Source organism: Sorex fumeus, unplaced genomic scaffold, assembly GCF_029834395.1.
Source record: "Sorex fumeus unplaced genomic scaffold, SorFum_2.1 ptg000094l, whole genome shotgun sequence".
Classification (NCBI taxonomy): Eukaryota; Metazoa; Chordata; class Mammalia; order Eulipotyphla; family Soricidae; genus Sorex; species Sorex fumeus.
The window spans coordinates 18,379,407-18,399,414 of record NW_026606151.1 but is presented as its reverse complement, the minus strand read 5'-3'; the positions used below and the strand labels follow the sequence as shown (position 1 = coordinate 18,399,414).

General features: G+C 40.9%; 1 protein-coding gene across 1 annotated transcript; it reads right to left on the bottom strand.

The window, feature by feature from the left end:
- Positions 1–3,017: 3,017 nt before the first annotated feature.
- On the bottom strand, positions 3,018–14,143 carry LOC130040124 (E3 ubiquitin-protein ligase TRIM38-like). The gene is made up of 6 exons (XM_056132142.1): positions 13,736–14,143; positions 9,737–9,832; positions 8,187–8,417; positions 6,641–6,663; positions 6,433–6,545; positions 3,018–3,532 (listed from the first exon to the last, which is right to left on the bottom strand). The coding sequence occupies exons 1-6, from the start codon at positions 14,141–14,143 to the stop codon at positions 3,018–3,020; spliced, it is 1,386 nt and encodes a 461-aa protein (XP_055988117.1).
- Between the last annotated feature and the right edge of the window lie 5,865 nt (positions 14,144–20,008).

The following is a 20,008-nucleotide window of genomic DNA, read 5'->3' as shown; positions in this document are numbered from 1 at the left end:
ATGTTCAATATTTCCACACCAATCCCACCAACATTAAACTTTCCCAACACATTTATTTTGAGTTTTACCACCACCACCCAAGCCTGTGCCCACAAAGCAGACACTAAATATTTTATTTTGTACTGCTTGTTATAAATAATTAGCTAAAAATTATCCAAAAAAGCTTTCCTTAAAGAAAAGCGTTGAATTTCATCTTGGAGCCATTAAGTCCCTGAATTTGAGACCATTAATAGGTTGCAAGAGTTTGAGTCTTGTGTCTTAATATATATGTGTATATATATACATGTATATGTATATATGTACATGAGTGTATATGTGTTATTTTTATCAAATATGTTTTTCTTCTAATTACACCCACCAAATGTGGTGTGCTACTCTTGGCATATCAGCAAAGGCCTTATTCTTATGACTAATTTATGGGCTGACAACAGCAATTATAAAGACACTAAGTTATTTTTAACATATTTATACACACAATAGCATCATGAGGAGCTTTTCTAAAATGCTAGATTATAGCCCAGAGATATAGAAATTATATTATAGATCATTATTTCAAAAATTATTTTCAAAAATATGTTCATATCCCTGGGCTGGAGCAATAGCACAGCGGGTAGGGCGTTTGCCTTGCATACGGCTGACCCAGGTTCGATTCCCAGCATCCCATATGGTCCCCTGAGCACCACCAGGAGTAACTCCTGAGTGCAGAGCCAGGAGTAACCCCTGTGCATCGCCGGGTGTGACCCAAAAAGCAAAAAAAAAGAGAAAAAATATGTTCACATCACGGGAAGAGGTTGTGCCTTCTTGGTGTTAGATGGAGGGTTACCAAGAAGGAGCTAGAGTGAATCATGCCTTCTAGGGGGTCTATTTTTATCTCTGTCTCTGTCTGCCTGTCTGTCTGTCTCTCTGTCTCTCTCTGTCTCTGTCTCTATCTCTCTCTGTCTCTCTCTGTCTCTCTGTCTCTCTCTGTGTCTCTCTCTGTCTCTCTCTCTCTCTCTCTCTCTGTCTCTCTCTCTCTCTCTCTCTCTCTCACACACACACACACACACACACACACACACACACACACACCTGCAAGCTTTAGGTCACCGAGCAAACCTTGACCTTACATTTTTACTTTCTACTCCCCCAAACTCACATTTTTGTTGTCAGTCTCCTCAGTAGCTTCTATTTACTGAGGAGTCCACAAGGCAGTTCACTTGAACTGGATTAAACTGAAAGGTGAAATTGCTCTGGGGTTCAAAATCTTGATTGTCACATGTTTCAATTCACCTTCTTCTGATTGATCGTGGACTCTGTAGGAGTAATGCATTTACTCCCCATAATCGATAAAACCAAGTGATGGGGCTGAAGCAATAATAGAGCTCATAGGGCATTTGCCTTGCAACCATAGTCCCGTATTTGGTCCCTGGGATCTGTTATGGCCTGCCAGTACTGAGTCCTTAGTGCAAAGCCAGAAATAACCTCTGAGTATCTCGAGGTGTGGCCCCCAAACCAACCAACCATACCAACTACCAAACCCCCCAAACCAAGTGGCACAGTAAAACCTTAGGAAGCTGATCCATGAGCCCAGGAAACCGCCAAGGGCTAGCATTCTGACTTTCACTTCAGATCTCTCTACATTTGCTCCGGAGTCTGCTAGGAGTTAGGAGCCTCCCTGGTTGATGTAAATTTTTCCCCATTGTTATCCTGTGATTTATTTTAATCACATCTGAAATAAGGTGAAAAATAAGGTATAAGATAACCAGGGCTCCCAATGACCAGAAATCCAGCTTTCCTGTTTGTTCTGTGTCTCAGGATGCTTCTCAGTCTTACTCTGCAGATCCCAATGCTGTAGCAACAGCAGCAGCAGCTTCCGGGACTGCACGAGAGCCACTAAAGCCTCATCAGTGAATATTCTCAGGTAGAGCCACAGCAGCCCTGGTTATCAGTGCTCACAGAGTCTCAGTGTGGGAAGTTTCCTGTATCCCTGTCTGTGTCCTGAAATGACCAGGTTGGACTCAAGGACAGCAGAGGGTGCTTAGTAAAGCACTGGGAAAGAGCCGTGATGCCATGTTGCCAAAATGCAGCAAAGGAGAGGGTTGCTGCACATGGTACAGCCATATGTGGGTGTCAGCATATTATCTAACCTCAGTAAACTGCATCTATTAATGCCGCAGAGACTACAGCTATCCCTGGAAAGTCACTACTACAGCTCCTGTTGTACCTCCTAAAACTTCTAAGCCAGAACAGTCCAAGGAGTGGAACTTATCCCAGTCTACTAGTGAATCAATCTGTCTCTGATGCAGTGAGAGGGAACAATCAGAAGAGAGTCACCTAAAAAAAAACTGAGCTCTAGAAAGTCTCCCATGAGTTTATTGTTGATTGAAAATGAAGAATGAGGGTGGCTAGAGAGATAATAAAGCATGTAGGGCACTTGCCTTGCACATGGCCTCCTTGGGTCCAATCCCCGGGTGCTGGTGTTCCTTCCACTTTGACGTATTATTGGATATTTACATTGAATTTACAAGCTTTAGTGGAAGAAAACTTATCAATTTATTCTGAGTGTTTCAAATGCTGTAGAAGTTAGTTGAGTATCTGCTTGGACTCCAGTATAAAACCAGCTCCACCTTCATCAACCAAGGATAAGATTGACAGAAAACAAGTTTACCTACTTTCGTGAACCTACTAAAGACTCAAAACTTCTAAGAAAAACTAGGTACTAGTCTTCTAAAAGAAAAGTAACATTTCTTTTTCCCTCAATATGGTTTTTTGCCTCCATTACTAATAATCAGCAAACAGCCAGCAGAAAGAAGAGTTGCTACTTCTATGCAGCATACCCACCACAGTGCAAAATAAAAAAACCTACACTCATCTTGTAACTTTTCCTTGCATTCAAATCCCTAATTAATGTTAAATTCTTTAGAATTTTATATCCATTCATTCAAAGCAGTTTAATTTATTATCTTCGTAAGTGCATCTAGAATAGCAGTGAGGAGAACAGTCCAAATTTATGTCCTGACAGAATTTGAATTTTCTGACTAAACTGAAGGAAGATATAAATGAGAACCTTTACCAATACGGAAATAGGGCCTGAGGGGCTCAGAGAAGGAGGCCTTTGGGAAGGTGAAGATGTGGGAACCATTGTACATGTTGTAAAATGATACAAGTCCAGCTTCATAGTCCAGGAAAACCCCCACAGACCAAGCCAATTCCCTCAGACAAAGCGGAGTGAGGGGAGAGGTAAGGGCGACATAGTCATTCTGTTTGCACAGTCGAATGGCCCAGAATCCATTCTCGGAATCTAGTGTCACTTCATTGTCCCTTGGCACATTTTCCAGACAAACTCCTACATCCCACTCAGGTCCCTTTGGTATGGACACTTCAAAGTAATGTCGTCCTGAAGTGAAGGTCTGACATCCCAGGACACAGGGTAAGACTTGAAACCTCCAAGGTGTTTCACGCTTCCTCTGGGGGGGTCCATAAGACACTTTCTTCCCATCCTCAGACAGATGTAGGACACTGTGAGCTGTATCTTGATCCAGAGTGATGATAGCTTTGAAAATAAAGAAGGAAACAAGTAAATTAAAAAACTAGAAACTAGAGCAGAAAATGATATGTTTAGTCTGTGCCAGCATAGACTAAAAATATCATTAGGTAAACAGCATACTCTAAATAAAACCACCTGTGTTCAAACAAAATATTTGTTTCTTTCAGCAGTTAGAGTAATTTTCTCAGTCTCTGTGAAAATTCAAGTCGAAATTATAACTTTCATAAAGAAGAATGTGGAGGATTGAGTAAACTAATGTATGCCTATTGCTTGGCAAGACAGTTGTTATGTGATTCTGTCTTATATACTGAACACAACTGGAGCAGGGATAGTATTGATACTACTATGACAACAAAGACTGTTACAACTCTGTCAAGATGAACATCCTGATCGTCATTTTCCCTAATAGGCCAGGGTCCAGAAGAACCTAGTTAACATTTTCCTTCTATCTTCTCCAAATAACTTTCTCTGTCATGAAGTACTTCATAGATTATGAAATATTGGAGAAAAAACTAGACCACCCAATTTATCTGAAAAATCAATACTTAGGATTGGAAGAGAGAAGATAGCTAATAACTGGTTATTAAATACCAAGGATATTACCTAAGTCTCAGCCCATATGCCGAGTGTCATGAATTTTAAGTTTAAACTCTGTTGCTTCATAATGCATCATCATGATGGATAAAAGTAATACTCTAAGGATCAGTATACAAGGAAAAGTGAGAACAGTCAATGAGACAAAAATATGATGAAGTCAATGGTACTAACATGGAGTGCAATTTTAACAATAAAATCTTCTAAGTGATTGTTCTAGCTTATTTACCCACTGTGTACTTGATTTTAAATTATCACACTGATTAATGAATAAATAATGAAATAGCAAATTAATAACTGATAATGATTAGATAATAAGACAGTAGCACCCAGGAAAATCAATTGTGAAGATACACTTCCTAGCTTGAATCTCTCTTGTCTTCCCTCCCCATCCTTCCCTGCTTTACTCTATTCCCAGAAAAAAGACCTGTGTGGTTACATCAACCAGCTCCCTTCCCTATCCTTAGCTTCTGTTTATTTAAGTCAATAGGAGCCCTGTATGATTAAAATAATCAGATGGTAATATTTGCAGTTTCATATTCCTTAGTCATTAAATCCTGTTTGAAAAAGTTGATATGAAAGAAAGATGGCAGCCGCACGGAAGCCTTGTGGACAGCAGGTTTGAGCCGGGGGTGGGGGGCGGCAGGGGCCTCATGGGAAGGGGGGCGTTCTGGGCCGTCCTTCACGTCCAACCGAGGTCACCAGCTGCCCCCCACGAGCGGCTCTCTGGCACGGCCACGGCCCCGGAGGCACAAGGACTTAGCACAGAGAGCCACCCGCTTGGAGCAGAAAAGCAAATGGACTATGTGTTAAACCGCGCCACCATGCCTGCCCGGAGGGGAAAGGGTGTTGACCCACTCGCCCGCTCCTCTCTGGAAAGAAAGATGGTGGCCGCACGGGAGCCTTGTGGACAGCAGGTTTGAGCCAAGGCTGGGGGCGGCAGGGACCTCATGGGAAGGGGGGCATAATGGGCCGTCCTTCACGCCCGACCGAGGTCACCAGCTGCCCCCCATGAGCGGCTCTCCAGCACGGCCACGACTCCAGAGCACAGAAACCAATCTCTTAACTATCTAACTTTTAATAGAAATACTTCCAGGGTTAATAAGTAAAACAGCAGAAATCCAAAACCGCGCGGCCGCAATAGCGGCCGCGCGACATCATTTTATTCTTGAACCCGGCTGTAGAAAGCAAATCATTTCACAACACTGTTTCAGCATATCTGATTGGGGGGGGGTCATAAACTCTAAACAATAATTGTGCATCTTCTATTGAAACAATGTACCTAGTCAAAGTAGATAGAGTATTAACTAGAACTCATCTGCCACACAGGAATTGGGAGGGGTGGGAGGTGGGGTTCTATTGGGGTTCACGGTTAAAAATAAGTATTGGTAAAGGGAAATGTGTTTGATACTTTAAAAAAATCCTATAGAATAAACCAGTTTTTCACAGTAAAAAAAAAAAAAGAAAAAAGAAAAAGTTGATATGTTTGAGGTCCTAGAAGAAATGTACTTGAAATAGAATATATCAGTTGGAATGTTTTTAATCCACATGTATATAATACTCTGTTAATATAAACAGAAATGTTGAGCGTTAGCAGATTAGTAATATAGTTTTGCATTTGTGAGTAAGTGATTGTGTAGTAATGGATGACAGAATCATGAGACAGAAAGCCTGAGTTCTGAAGCTGGTAGTGCTGGCATTTCAAGAAAGTTTAGGCATTTATTGTATTCTGTAATTAATGCCTAATAGAATTGGAATTAGAATTGCAATTCATTCTAATCTACCTTTTCAGCATTACTTTGGAAGTTGAATATAATGCAAACATAATCATTATGTCCTGGACCCTATTCTATACACTTTAAAAAGGTTGATGATTTCATTTATATTTATGAAATTTCAATTAATAGTAATATTGATATTAAAATGGGACCACTAAAGAGATTATTTACCTTTGAGATAATGGTAATGAACTGGAGAGCAAACATTTAAAGAGTTTGCACACAAAACAAATACTCTATTTAGACACTAGAGTTTCTAACAGGGAGTGTATGAAAATTACATTACAATAACTAAACATTCTGCCCATGAGCCTGTAAAGGAAACACAAGTAAACTTATTTGCCTAATATCTCATCCCACACCTGTAACATCTGGGAAATTCTTTTCTTTTCTTTTTTATTTTATAGAACTGTCATGATGATTTATTACATTCAATATTCCAATGCCAATTCCACCACCGTTGCACTTTCCCACCACCATTATTTCTAATTTTCCCAACTATCATTCATTTAGGGAATTCTTGTTGTCACATACCTTGATATTGCTCTAAAATTTTCTTTGGATCAAAGTAGAGTTCAGAAACAGTGCACATGGTACGAACATTCCTATAGAAAGACTTCGGTGTATTGAATGCCATGGCAGACATCCTGGAATAAGAAGAGTCCAGAGATTTCATCAGTGGAACATTCCATTACACCTTATACTCCACTTCCCGGCCCTCCTGAATTCATAGAGCACTTACATGTTCAAGGTGTCTGTCGTATCCTACACAGAAAGAAACATAGATGTTGGTATGAAACATAGCATTTCATGGGATCATTCCCTATAAACAAGGCTTCCAAAGAATAAGTACAACTCAGATAATGATGGTTTCCCGGGGAATGATTCTTAGTGCTCTAGGATACGAACGATCTGACTTAGTCCCAGAATGTTTTCTGCCTTAATGAAGCTGAGCAATTGTAGGAGCAGCAATCACATTAGGTTGTGGGCAAGTTAGGTAAACAAACCAGGAATTTGCCCTTGTGCACTCTACAAGTTTGAATCCAGGGCCCCCTTCCTCAGAGGATCCCATATTATTGTTCATTGCAAAAATACTCTTTGAAGAATCCATTCCAGGCCCTGACACTGACTTATGGAAGTGGTGACTGAGGTATAGGACAGAGGTATAAAAACCATTTTACATTCTCAATCATCAGTGGAACTACCAGTGTGCTTACAGAAATTAGATTTAAGAGTACAAAGGATGGGCAGGAGCCAAAATACAATGGGGAGGATGTTTGCCTTGAACTGGCCGACCCAGGTTCAATCCCCAGCACCCCATATTGTTCCCACGCCACTGTCATGAGTAATTCTGAGTGCAGAGCCAGGAAAAACTAACCCCGGAGCATTGTCAGGTATAACTCAAAAAGCTAAAAATAAATGAATGGAAGTGATTTCTATAAGGGTATAAACCCTTAATCTAGCTAAAAGAAAGCCTCCTAACATATCTTAGAAAAAAGATATGAAAATACACAAAAAAGTTAAATAGGGGGAAGGTTATCAATCATTTTTGCTGCCCAACTTTATCCTCAACTAGTCCTGTGAAATACACTTCAGGATAGAGTCTGACAGTGAGAGTTACATGCAGGCGAGACCAGAGTTTAATAAACTCTAGTGAAAGTTATCCCAGTATTCTCTGTTTTCAGATTTGCATAAAGACCATCTGTAAACTATAAATGTCACTTGGTACATAGTGGGTGACGTGTATAAGAGCATCACTTTATTTATTTATTTATTTATTTATTCATGTATATTTTTTAAACCTCGCCTGGCTATGCTCAGGGTTACTCCTTGCTCTGAGCTGAGGAATCACTCCTGGCAGTACTCAAGGATGCTGGAAATCAAACACGGGATGGAAGTGTGCAAGTAAAATTCCCTGCCTACTGTACTATCTCTCTGGTCCCAAGAAGCACCACTTTAAATTCCCCACACTAGGGACTGGAGTGATAGCATAGCAGGTAGGACATTTGCCTTGCACGTGGCCGGCCCAGGTTCGATTCCCAGCATCCTATATGGTCCCCTGAGCAATGCCAGAAGTAATCCCTGAGTGCATGAGCCAGGAATAACCCCTGTGCATCACCAGGTGTGACCTCCCCCAAAAGCAAAATAAATAAATAAATTTCCCTCACTAGTGTGCACAGTTGACAACAGACAGCAGTCACTAATGATCAGACTTTATGCCTCACATTCCCTTCTTACTAACTTATAAGCAGACAAATTCACTTCTTTCCTGCACGTTCACACGTCACCTTCAGCAGTTCATGTGCTGAGCCCTTCCGATTCCTCTCCAGCTCCAGGATACACATCTGCAGTTCCTGGCTCTTGTTTTCTAGGGTGGCTACTCTGTTCTCCAGCACTGTTGAGATTTTCTTTTTCTCTTCCTCTAGTCTCCATAGATAAGACTTCTCCTCCTCGTGCAGAAATGTATGGAGATTCTTAAATTCAGATTGGATCCTTTGTCGCCTATGCTCTAGAACACTCTAGAAATAAGAGCATATCACAGAAGTGAGTAGAAAACTCTCTGTTGCTAGATGAATGTCAGAAAACTTTGTGCTGATACCTAGCTGAGTCTATAAACTAAAAAGTCGGTCATGGGGTTTTTGCTTTAGGAGAAAATAGAACTTTATTTTATAGGAGACCAAAAGATTTGACTTTAACATCAACAGGATTTCTCCACATGTTACAGAGAGCATTTCATCCCACTGTCCAAGGTGCCTGAGATAAGGGAAATGTTTCCTTTGTAAGTTCAATCTTAATATCCACACATAGAGATCAGGGAAGAAGTTGGAAGAGAATCCTGTAAAAGACAATGTGTACCCCCGAATCACGAATCACGAATCATGACCATCCTGTTATTCGTCGATTGCCTCGAGCAGGCCCCAGTAACGTCTCCTTCACCCTAGCCCTGAGATTATATTCAAGGCTCTTTAGGATAATGAGACCCATCATTGTTACTGGTATTTGGCATATTGGGTACGCCATGGGGAGCTTGCCAGACTCTGCCATGTGGGCAGGCTACATTCGGTAGCCTGCCAGTTTGTCCAAAGTAGGAATGAGATAATAAGATGTCATAATAAGATGTCGCGCGGCCGCTAATGCTGGTTTTTATGAAAACCAGTACCCCCAAAAAAGGGTTAAATTTGAATACAACATAACAGATTACTTCAGTGTTTCCACAAAGGTCGGAGTATCTCCCCTGAGAAGAGGGCAACCCTATAAGTAGTTGAGACTGATAGTCTGTAGTTTCAGGTATGTGTTCTTGCACTATTTCTGCTTACCTTTGTGGGTCCCATGAGGCTGAGGGATATAAATCCCTCTGGAAGTATCCTGTCCTTAGTGTTCACAATGATTAGTTTACAAAAATGGAATCTTGAGGACAAATTCTATTTTGTGGTAAATATCTCAAAGTGGTAGGTTAAAGATTCAAATAGGAAAGTACACTGAGATGTTTGATACTTGCAACGCCGTCAAGATTGAATGTAGGTAAGGAGTAATACTGTTTGGCTGCACCAGGCTGAGGTATCAGGAATCCTAGACAATTACTGCTGAACAGTGAAAGGAATTGGAGGCAAATTCTGTTAGATGAAGATAACCAGAAGCCTAAAAACAAATCATCTGTGATTCATTATTTCATCTTGTTTAATGATATTAAAACATCACTTTGTTTTATGTAATATAATTTTTAAGGAATAATCCCTTCCTATTAGGCAAGATAAAGCATCAATGTATTTCTCATGTTATTTCTATATGCCTAAGCTCTAAGGTAGAACATATTCAAACAATAAAATCAAATTCTTACTTTCCATTTTGTTATTTGATCTTCTGTGTCCAGCTTCAATGTCTTATATTCATCATTCACTTCCCTCAGTTTCGTCACAGTTTCCTGGAACATTTTCTGGAGGAAAAATTGTTTTACTGGAGTCTATCAATTTGACAATAATTATTATTATCAGAGTCTCCTGCCCCCACACCTGGCTGTCCTCCCTGGGGCCCCTTGGAGGGGAGCGGGTTGAGTTTCCCTCCCCACCCTGACCAAGGCTCCGGCAGCCGAAGACCTCCAGAACCAGCCACCAGAATGCTGAGACCACTCTCCACACGCATGAAAGTACCGGCAGAGGAACAAAGGCATGCGGGTCCCAGAGCTGAGATCTCCAAGCCTGCTCGGATCAGAGCTGAGCATCCTCCACCCAGATCCTTCAAATTCCAGTAGGCAGGAGTCACACCCACCAACTGGTCCCCTGGCGCCGTGTAATCCCATCAACAGCCAAGACTCAGAGACTATAAAACCCAGCTCCCGGAAGCGGACATCTTATTATCTCATTCCTACTTTGGACAAACTGGCAGGCTACTGAATGTAACCTGCCCATACGGCAGACTCTGGCAAACTCCCCGTGGTGTACCCAATATGCCAAATACCAGTAATAATGATGGGTCTCATTCTCCTAACCCTGAAAGAGCCTTGAATATGGCACCTTTTAAAAAATCTCAGGACTAGGACGAAGGAGACGTTACTGGGACTTGCTAGAGGCAATCGATGAATAACAGGATGGTCGTGATTGATTATTATCTTACAGAGAAGTCAAGTCTTCCAAAAACAAACTATTATTAAGTATAGGACTCCCTATACTTTCAAAGTATTCAAACTGAAATAAAAAAAACCTGGTCTAAACAATCCTGAAGAGTTAGTGAGATTATTAATTTCATTTCTGTCTTTAAAAACTGAGATTCATCTGCTGACTGTGGCCTAAACATTTACACCACTATTTTCTTTCCAGAGAAATACTGTACCTGGAGTAAGATAATCATTTAAAAGAAGATTTCATATAATAATGTGTTCAATCCAATGACCAATACCATATATTTGATACATTTGGAAATGTGTGCATTACCAGTCAAGAAATGTAGTTTAATGCTATTAAATTTATTAGAGTCAACAGAAAGCCAGTGTTTGGTATCTAGAATATTGATGCCTTTTGTGAAGAGTCCCTAAGTTTGAGTTACAGAACCACATTGCCCCCTAATTACCATCTGATGCATATTGGGGCCATGAACATTACCAAGTATAATTTGGTGGGTCTTTCTGTTGAATCAGACCTCTGGACCTATTATTGGCAGAGTGACACCCAGACCACAGCAGAATTCTAGGAGGACAACTTCAAGAAAAATAGAAGTGGTGGAAGAGCATAAATGCTACATCTAATAATGTTGTTGTGGCTCATTTTGGTTTGAGGGCCACACCTGGCTGCACTGAAGGGTCAGCTCTGGTGGTACACAGGGGACTGCATGGGTGTCAGTGATAGAACCTGGATTGGACCTGTACTAGACAAGCATCTCCCTCACTCTGCTCTCTCTCAAGCCTCACAGTTCAGTTCTTTAAGTATTTTTTCAAAAAAAAATTTCTCCTTTCTTCATGGAGAATATTTTAAGGTGAAGCAATTTTTCATTTTCTCATTAGAAATGAATTGTTATCATGCTCTATAAACCCAATATAATGCATATAGTGATCCAGTATTAGTATCTAAGTATGCTCTTATATTCTCCAGTACTGTCACAAAAGGGCTCTGTGCAACTTTGACCAAAACATTGTGTTGTTATGCTATAGGCCAAGTGCTTTGCATGAATTAATATCCTTAAAGATTATGACAACATCCTGGATATGTGTATGCTGAAGAGGCGTTGACAATAACCCAATTTACAGATTGGGGGATAAAGACATGAAAAAGAAATTTGCTTCTTAATTACACAGTTAATAGATGAGAGAACTATAACTTTCAACCTACGCAAGCTGACTTGATGTCTAAACCATTATACTGTGCTGTATCTTCTTTTTTTATGAAAAGATACTTGCAGTGGATTATATTCCAAGACAGTTATTCACTATTTCTTAGAGTTTTGGGAGCAACAGCCTATTTGGTGGTTGCTAGTCAGTGTTGAAAAGTTTTGAGAGAATCCATAAAATAACAGACCACCTCAGCTTCTTGAGGAGGGAATATGGAGCCCCAGACAGAGGAAATATAGTCCTCAATTCTGTACAGAACAGAGAAGGATGAGGTATTAAGTAGTTGACATACTCCTTCCTTCAGTTGTAGCAAGGGCAGCCTTCCTTACATGTTTTTCAAAAAGTTATTGCTTGTTTATTTGTTTTGTTTGGGACCACTCAGGGCAGTACTCAGGGCCTACTACTGGCTCGACATGAATAGTTCACTCTTGATGGTGCTCAGGAATGTGAGATACTAGTAATAAAACTTAGGCTTCCTGTAGGCAAAGCCAACACTTGTGCCAGACCTTAAACTCTGTCTAAGGCATCTTTTATGCTTTTATTTGGGGAACTTATGAAACTTTGGGAAACAAAACATCTTCCTCCACTTCATACTCAATTATTTTTAAATAATTTAGCTGTCTCTCCTGGATAACTGACTTTCTACTCTATTTTTATAGGAGCAACCTATTTATTCCTTTGTATTAAGACAATTCAAGAATGCTCTGTTTTTGTTTGCCACTCAATGCCTCTTTTGCAGACCACAACACCCAAAAGGAGAGAGAGAACAGAAGGGAATGCTCTGCCACAGTGGCAGGGTGGGATGGGGGTAATGGGGGGGAGGGATATTATCCATGGTGGCGGAAAATGGGCACTGGTGGAGGGATGGGTATTTGATCATTGTATAATCGAAACCCAAGCACAAAAAATTGTAAATCTACAACTGTACCTCATGGTGTTTCACTAATAAAAAAAAACACAAAAAGAATGCTCTGTTTAATGTCAACATAAGCAAATTTTCCACAGATGAAAATCCTCCATGTCCATTAATTCTCTGGGCTACTGAGATTACATCAAAGTTTAGGCCTGAATTCCATTATCAATCCTTCACTTGATGCATCAGCAAGTTCTAATGTCAGTGCATTTGCACAGGGGATTCATCTTTCTGGAATGCTCTGTCTTTTTCTCCATGATTTCACCGTGTATTTTATTTATGTGTCTTCCAAGTGTCACTTCTCAGTAATTCCCAGATTCTTCCACCTTTTGCTAACTTTCCTCAAACCCAAATCAAGGGAGTCCAGGCCATCAGCATGCTGGTTTGTCCATCATGCTAACTCAGAAAGGAACTAAAGAGAATGTTTTTCATCCCCTATGTTTTAGGGTTCTAGTAAATGGTCAAGAACTTTGTCATTTTGGGGGGCTGAAATGATAGCACAGCAGATAGGGTGTTTGTCTTGCATTAGGCTGGCCTGGGTTCGATTCCCAGCATCCCATTTGGTCCCCCAAGCATCACCAGGAGTGATTCCTGAGTGCATGAGCCAGGAGTTATCAAAAAAAGAACTTTGTCATTTTTCAAAGTATAGTCAAGATTTAAGATAAAGGGGCTGGAGCAATAGCACAGTGGGTAGGGCATTTGTCTTGCACATGGCTGACCTGGGTTAGGTTCCTAGCATCCCATATAGTCCCCTGAGCACTGTCAGGGGTAATTCCTGAGTGCAGAGCCAGGAGTAAACCCTGTGCATTGTTGGGTGTGACCCAAAAATTAAAAAAAAAAGCTTTAAGATAAATTATGTTGGTGTGGGCTCATCATTTTGTAATCTAATGAAAAAGTTTGCCATAGCAGTTGGAAAACAGGAAACAAGAGAGTAACTACTCCTTTGATGATTAGAGGGACAGGCCTCGGGGACTCATGAATTGTTTATCTAAGATTAAACGCTGAAAGGTATACTTCATGACCCTCATTCTGATTTTCAGCCTAAAGTATATCCCATTCAGAGAGCAAAATTTTATTGGCTATTTGGTGAAGATCTGCCTTGAAGCAGATCTTGGACTTACCTCTTCAATAAGGACCGTGGTGTGGCCTTGGTGCTGTGCTGTCCGCTCACAGCGCCAGCAGATGAACTGACTATCGTCTTCACAGAACAGGCAGAGCTTTTCTCCATGTTCCTCACACAAACTTTCATGCTCCACTTTCTTGATTGTGTCAATGAGGTTTTCTAGCTGCTTTATTGGCCGGATGCTCTCCTGCTGAAAATATGCCCTACATACAGGACACTGGAAGGTCCCCAGTAATAATGACTCCTGTTTCTGGTTCTCAAAAAATTGCATGATGCAGGTGCAACAGAAGGTGTGCCCACAGTCTATGCTCACTGGCCCAGTCATCAGCTCCAGGCAGATGGAGCACGTGGCTTCCTCCCTCATTGCCGTGATGGATGTGCCCGAGGCCATGGTTTTTCCTAATAAACTTCAATACCAGATCTAGAGGTAGAGATAAACCAGGTAAAATTTTCTCTGGAGATGGCAATATACTTCACCTAAATCACGAATAACATTTAAAACATATAGAAAATCAAGCTGTATTGTGGAATGTTGTAGCATCACAGGTGGTCACTTAAGGACCTGTCTGTAGCACTGTTGTCCCATTGTTCATCAATTTGCTCGAGCTGGGACGAGTAACCTCTCCATTGTGAGACTTGTTACTGTTTTTGGCACATCAAATATGCCATCGGGAGCTTGCCAAGCTCTGCGATGAGGGTGGGATACTCTCAGTAGCTTGACAGACTCTCTGAGAGGGATAGAGGAATCGAACATGGGTCAGCTGCCTGCAAAGCAAATGCCCTCACCACTGTGCTATCGCTCCAGCCCCACTTAAGGGTGTGTATTGTCAGCCACATGCATGCAGCACTTAAGCAATGGAATATGTCCCATTAGAATGAGAAAGTAATTTAAACATATAGATTAATCAAATTTAAAATGTTTAAATTACTTTCTCATTCTAACGGGACATATTCCATTGCTTAAGTGTTGCACGCATGTGGCTGACAATGCACGAAAATCTAGATACAGAACACATCGCTACAAAAGAGTTTTCCTGAGTCAAGTCTGAGGGAGATAGAAAAAGTCAAGTATCACAATCGCGATCATGAAGATCTGTTGTTCGTCGATTGCCTCGAGCAGGCCCCAGTAACGTCTCCTTCGTCCTAGCCCTGAGATTTTTAAAAAGTGACATATTCAAGGCTCTTTCAGGCTTAGGAGAATGAGACCCATCATTGTTACTGGTATTTGGCATATTGGGTACGCCATGGGGAGTTTGCCAGACTCTGCCGTGTGGGCAGGTTAAATTCGGTAGCCTGCCAGTTTGTCCAAAGTAAGAATGAGATAAGGTGGCATTTGCGGCCGTGCGCTTCCAGGAGCTGGGTTTTATAGTCTCTGGATCTTGGCCGTTGATGGGGTTACATGGCACTGAGGGGCCAGTTGGTGGGTGCGACCCCTGCCTACTGGAAGGTGGAGGAGTAGGCAGGGGTCACATATTCCATTGCTTAAGTGTTGCACACATGTGGCTGACAATGCACGAAAATCTAGATACAGAACACATCGCTACAAAAAAGTTTTCCTGAGTCAAGTCTGAGAGAGATAGAAAAAGTCAAGCATAACTCATCACAAATATGAGAGTCAGAGAGAGAGAGAGAGAGTACAGACAGGTGTGAAAGCAATTCCCACCGTAATACACATAAGAATATTTTATTCCCAATTAATTCTTTGTAACTGATATCAACACTTGTAAATTTGGTGATCTGAAAAAGTTTCTACTGCTATAATTTGCTTATTGAAAACTCATACCCTACCCCAAACAGAAAGACAGTTATTCAACGAAATAAGTGGCGATCTCACAATGTTGATAATGAAAGTCAACAAATCACTGGAAGTACTCACCAAGTATTCTTTGTGTCAGCCTCCGTGATATGAGGGAATAGAAAAGGAATTGGCATATTCGTTATGCCAAAAACAGTCACATCCTTTGATAAAGGATGTTTGGTCTTAGATCAGAGCTCCTAGAGACAGAGAAGTTTCCTATCTTTTCTCCACACCAGAATGTTCTCTTAGGAAACATTCCAGAGGACTGGAACCCAGGAACTTAGGAGAACTTTGTGGAGCATGGCAACAGGCACCAGAGCAGATAGATCTGTCTCTGCATAGCAGATAAGACCTATCCCTGCATAGTACCCCAGTAGGGCGTGTCATGCAATTTTTCAATACCAGTTCCTCCACAAGTGTGCGTTTCTCACCATCAATGTTCCTGATTTTACCTCCTTCCACCCCACTCCCCAATCTGCCTCTACGGCTCTCTCTCCCTCTTTCCTTTTTCACATAATGGTTTGCAATACAGGTACTGAAAGATTATCATGTATATCCCTTTACTTACTTTCAGCACTCATTTCTTGTTCAGAGGGTTAATTTTCAACTATCATTGTCATAACGGACAGAGAAGAGACCACGATGAAAATCTGATTTTTTTTCTACCAGTACAAATGTGCTAATGGTCTATCTTAAATTATATTTTATTTATTAATATACATACTCTATAATACCTCTTAATATTTCGGTAGTATGTAGTATATAGTATTTTCAGATAGTATATCAATCTAAGTACGGGCCTGGTTTTCTGGGATCTACATGGAGGGAAATTAAGGGAAAGAGAACAGCTTGTTGTCCTCACAGGTCTAGTTTCTGCCCCTCTGCCTTTCCATCTTTGACACTATCTGACTCACAGTACCCACGCACAAGCAGACACACAGTACCCACACACATGCAGACACACAGTACCCCCCCCACACACACACAAACAGAGCCTCAGCCTACCAAGCCTAATTTACTCTTAAAATTCTCTTCACTACCCCCCCAACACTGCGGACACTCACATTTTTGCTGTCAGTCTTCTCTGAAGTCACACTTACTTTCTGAAGATTCAACAAGGAAGTTCACTCTGGATTAAACCAATGGGGGTTCAGAGTCCAGTATGGTAACAAACTGCCCATAGCTATTAAATTTGATTTTTCTGATAAGGAGGGTACACCGTAGATGAGAACAATAGGTCTCCTCTACAGCAATTAAAAAATAGTGACAGTAAACCTCAAGACAGCTGCTTCCTCTTATGTTCATTACAGCACTATTCACCAGAGTCAGAATCTGGAAACAACCTGAGTGCCTGAGAACAGATGAATGGATAAAGAAACTATGACACAGGAGGTGTGATGCCGCCAGCAGGTCAACCTGTACCTGCAGGGCAAGTGCATCAACAGCCTGATGGTGCCTTCAGATTTCCAGATACCCCCAAATTGCTGCTGTGCCTTTGTCCAGACCCCAACAACTTGGGTTAAGCAAGAAATTAAACAGCCAAAAATTAGATATTTGGGCACCATATCCACAAACCACCTCCAGCTCAGCTATATAAGCTCACTTATTGGCCTTATTTCAAAGACATAAATCTCAAAAGAGATCAAAAGATGCAGTTAGGGCCTATAGCGCAGAGGTAGGTGAGAACCTGTGACTGAGATCTCCAGGCCTGCCTGGGATCAGGGCCTCCTCCCCCCACATCCCCAGTTTTCCAGTAGCTTAACAGTCACACCCACAAACTGCCCTTGATGCCGTGCAATCTCATTAACTGCCAAGACCCAGAGACTCTAAATTAAAGCTTCCAGAAGAGAGCACCGCAGAATGCCCTGACCCCATGCCAAGCTGTCTTCACTGGGGCACCTCGAAGGGGGCAGGTTGAGTTGCCCTCCCTGCCCCAAGCATAGCCCCGGCAGCTGAAAACCTCCAGAACCCAACTGCCGCCATGTTCAAGACCACTTTCCACACGCTCAGACAACCTCTCCCAAGGGAGGATGAACCTCACTCAAGACGGGATGAACCTCACTGGAGGGCTGACCGGCCAGAAAACCCAGGTATGTGGGAACCCATAACTAAAATCTCCAGGCCCGCTTGGATTGGGACTGAGCCTCCTCCCCACAGGTCCCAAATTTTCCAGTAGCTTGGCAGTCACACCCACAAATCTCCCCCTGTGCCATGTAATCTGACCAATGGCCAACATCCAAAGACTATAAACTAAAGCTCCTGGAAGAGAAAGACACAGAATTTCCTGGATATTATATTCTATCCATAGCAAGCAACACCAAACAAATTGTCTAGCATTGCCTTTTCAGCAAGTTTGAGTGGTGGTGAGACTGGTGTCAAAATATCTAATGTAATCAAAGTAGAAAGAGAGGATGGGGAAAACTGTCTACCACATAGGCAGGGGAAGGGTTGGAACGGGGGTAGGGGAGGAGGAATACTGGGGATTTAGGTGGTGGAAAATGTGCACTGGTGAAGGGATGAGTGTTTGATGATTTCATGACCGAAGCTCAAACATAAAAGCTTTGTAACTGTTTATCACACTAAATCAAAAAAGGGGGGGAATAATTATAAAATAATCAGATAATAAAATAAACATTCTGAATTTAAAAAAGAAAATGTAACATGCCCAATTCAATCAGCTTAATCAAAACCTGAATAAATAGCAGTACTCCTACATTATAAAAAAAGAAACTATGACACATCTAAACAATGTAATACTATGCAGTTGTCATAAAAAAATGAGGTCATGAAATTTGACTATAAATGGATGGACATGAAGAGTATCATGCTGAGTGAAATGAGTCAGAAGGAAAGGGATAAACATAAAATGATCACATTCATTTGTGGTATTTAAAAATGACATATAGTAGAAGAAGAATATCCACAGCCAGGGAAAATAGGGGTTAGAAAGACTGATTAATAATAAAAGACTGGTTAGGAAGACTGGTTGGAACTAACCATTGTGTGTGGGACTGAGAGTAGGTAAGATAGAGAAGAGATATATATGACAATAATAGATGGGAATTATCATGATGGACAGAGCTGAGGGTTAAAAGTAGGTAAGGGATATTCTGGATAACGTTTCAGTATCAATAGTTCAAACCACAGTGCCCAAAATGAGAGGGAGAGAGAGAGAGGAAGAAGAAGAAGAAGAAGAAGAAGAAGAAGAAGAAGAAGAAGAAGAAGAAGAAGAAGAAGGAGGAGGAGGAGGAGGAGGAGGAGGAAGAGGAGGAGGAGGAGGAGGAGGTGGAGGAGAAGGAGAAGGAGGAGAAGGAGGAGAAGGAGGAGGAGGAGGAGAACGCCTGCCATGGAGGCAGCAGAGGGATGGAGGCAGCAGAGGGTGGGAGGGAATCTGGGCACATGCTGGGAAAAGTACACTGGTAAAGGGATGGGTGTTAGAATACTGTATAACTGAAATCCAATCATTAACAGCTTTGTAAAAATAATAATAATAATAAAATTAAATTAAATTTTTTTAAAAAAAATTTAAAAGACAGTTGCTTTGTTAGCCCAGAATGGTCTAATTCAGGAAGCCTATAGAGTGTCAGTATATTAATTATGACTTAGAACACTTCTAATTTTCACACCAAGTTCCTGTGGAGTCCTTGAGTCTTCTTGGTCTATGATAAACAGAGATGCAATGTTCCTCAACAAATTACTAGAGAACCAAATCCAGAAATACATTTAAAGGATCATACATAATGATCAAGTAAGACCTATCCAAGGGATGCAATTATGGTTTAATGTTTACAAACCCATCAACATGATACACCTCATCGGTACAAGGAAAAGTAAAAATCATTGAGTCATCTCAATAAATGCAGAGAAGGCATTAGATAAGACACAACATCCATTCACAAAACTCTCAGTAAAATGGGAATATAAGGAACTTTCTTCAATATACTTAAAGTACTTATCACAAAACCACACTAATATCATACTCAATGACAAAAACCTGAAAGCACAATGCCTAAGATTAGGCACAAGTCAAGGTTACCAACTATTTTTCACTATTACTTAATATAATATTGGATGTCCTTGCCTCTTTCACTTAGGTAAGAAAGAGATACAAAGGAGATCTAGATTGGAAAAGAAGTCAAACTATCACTATTTGCACATGACACAATACTATACTTAGAAAACCCTAAAAACTCTACCAAAAATAAATAGAAAACAAACAAAAATCCCAAAACTCCTCAAAATAATATATTTGCACAATAAAATGATAGGCTACAAAATCAACACACAGAAATTCATGGCATCTGTACATAAAAATGTCAATGACATTGAGATTGGAATACATAAAAAAAAACAATAAAAATCATCAATTTAATGTGTATGTGAGAGGAAAGAAACCCTTTTCCACTTCTGGGAGGGAATGTTTATTGGTTCAACCTCTTTGGAAAACGATATGGGCAG

What these genes read in the sequence shown, in the direction of transcription:
- LOC130040124 (XM_056132142.1), bottom strand. Translation starts at nt 14,143, where the DNA reads ATGGCCTCGGGCACATCCATCACGGCAATGAGGGAGGAAGCCACGTGC. An exon ending in AAGAGGTAAGTCCAAGATCT is followed by an intron (nt 9,833 to 13,735) that starts GCTTCAAGGCAG and finishes TTTTTCCTCCAG; the next exon opens with AAAATGTTCCAGGAAACTGT. An exon ending in ATCAAATAACAAAATGGAAA is followed by an intron (nt 8,418 to 9,736) that starts GTAAGAATTTGA and finishes TCTTATTTCTAG; the next exon opens with AGTGTTCTAGAGCATAGGCG.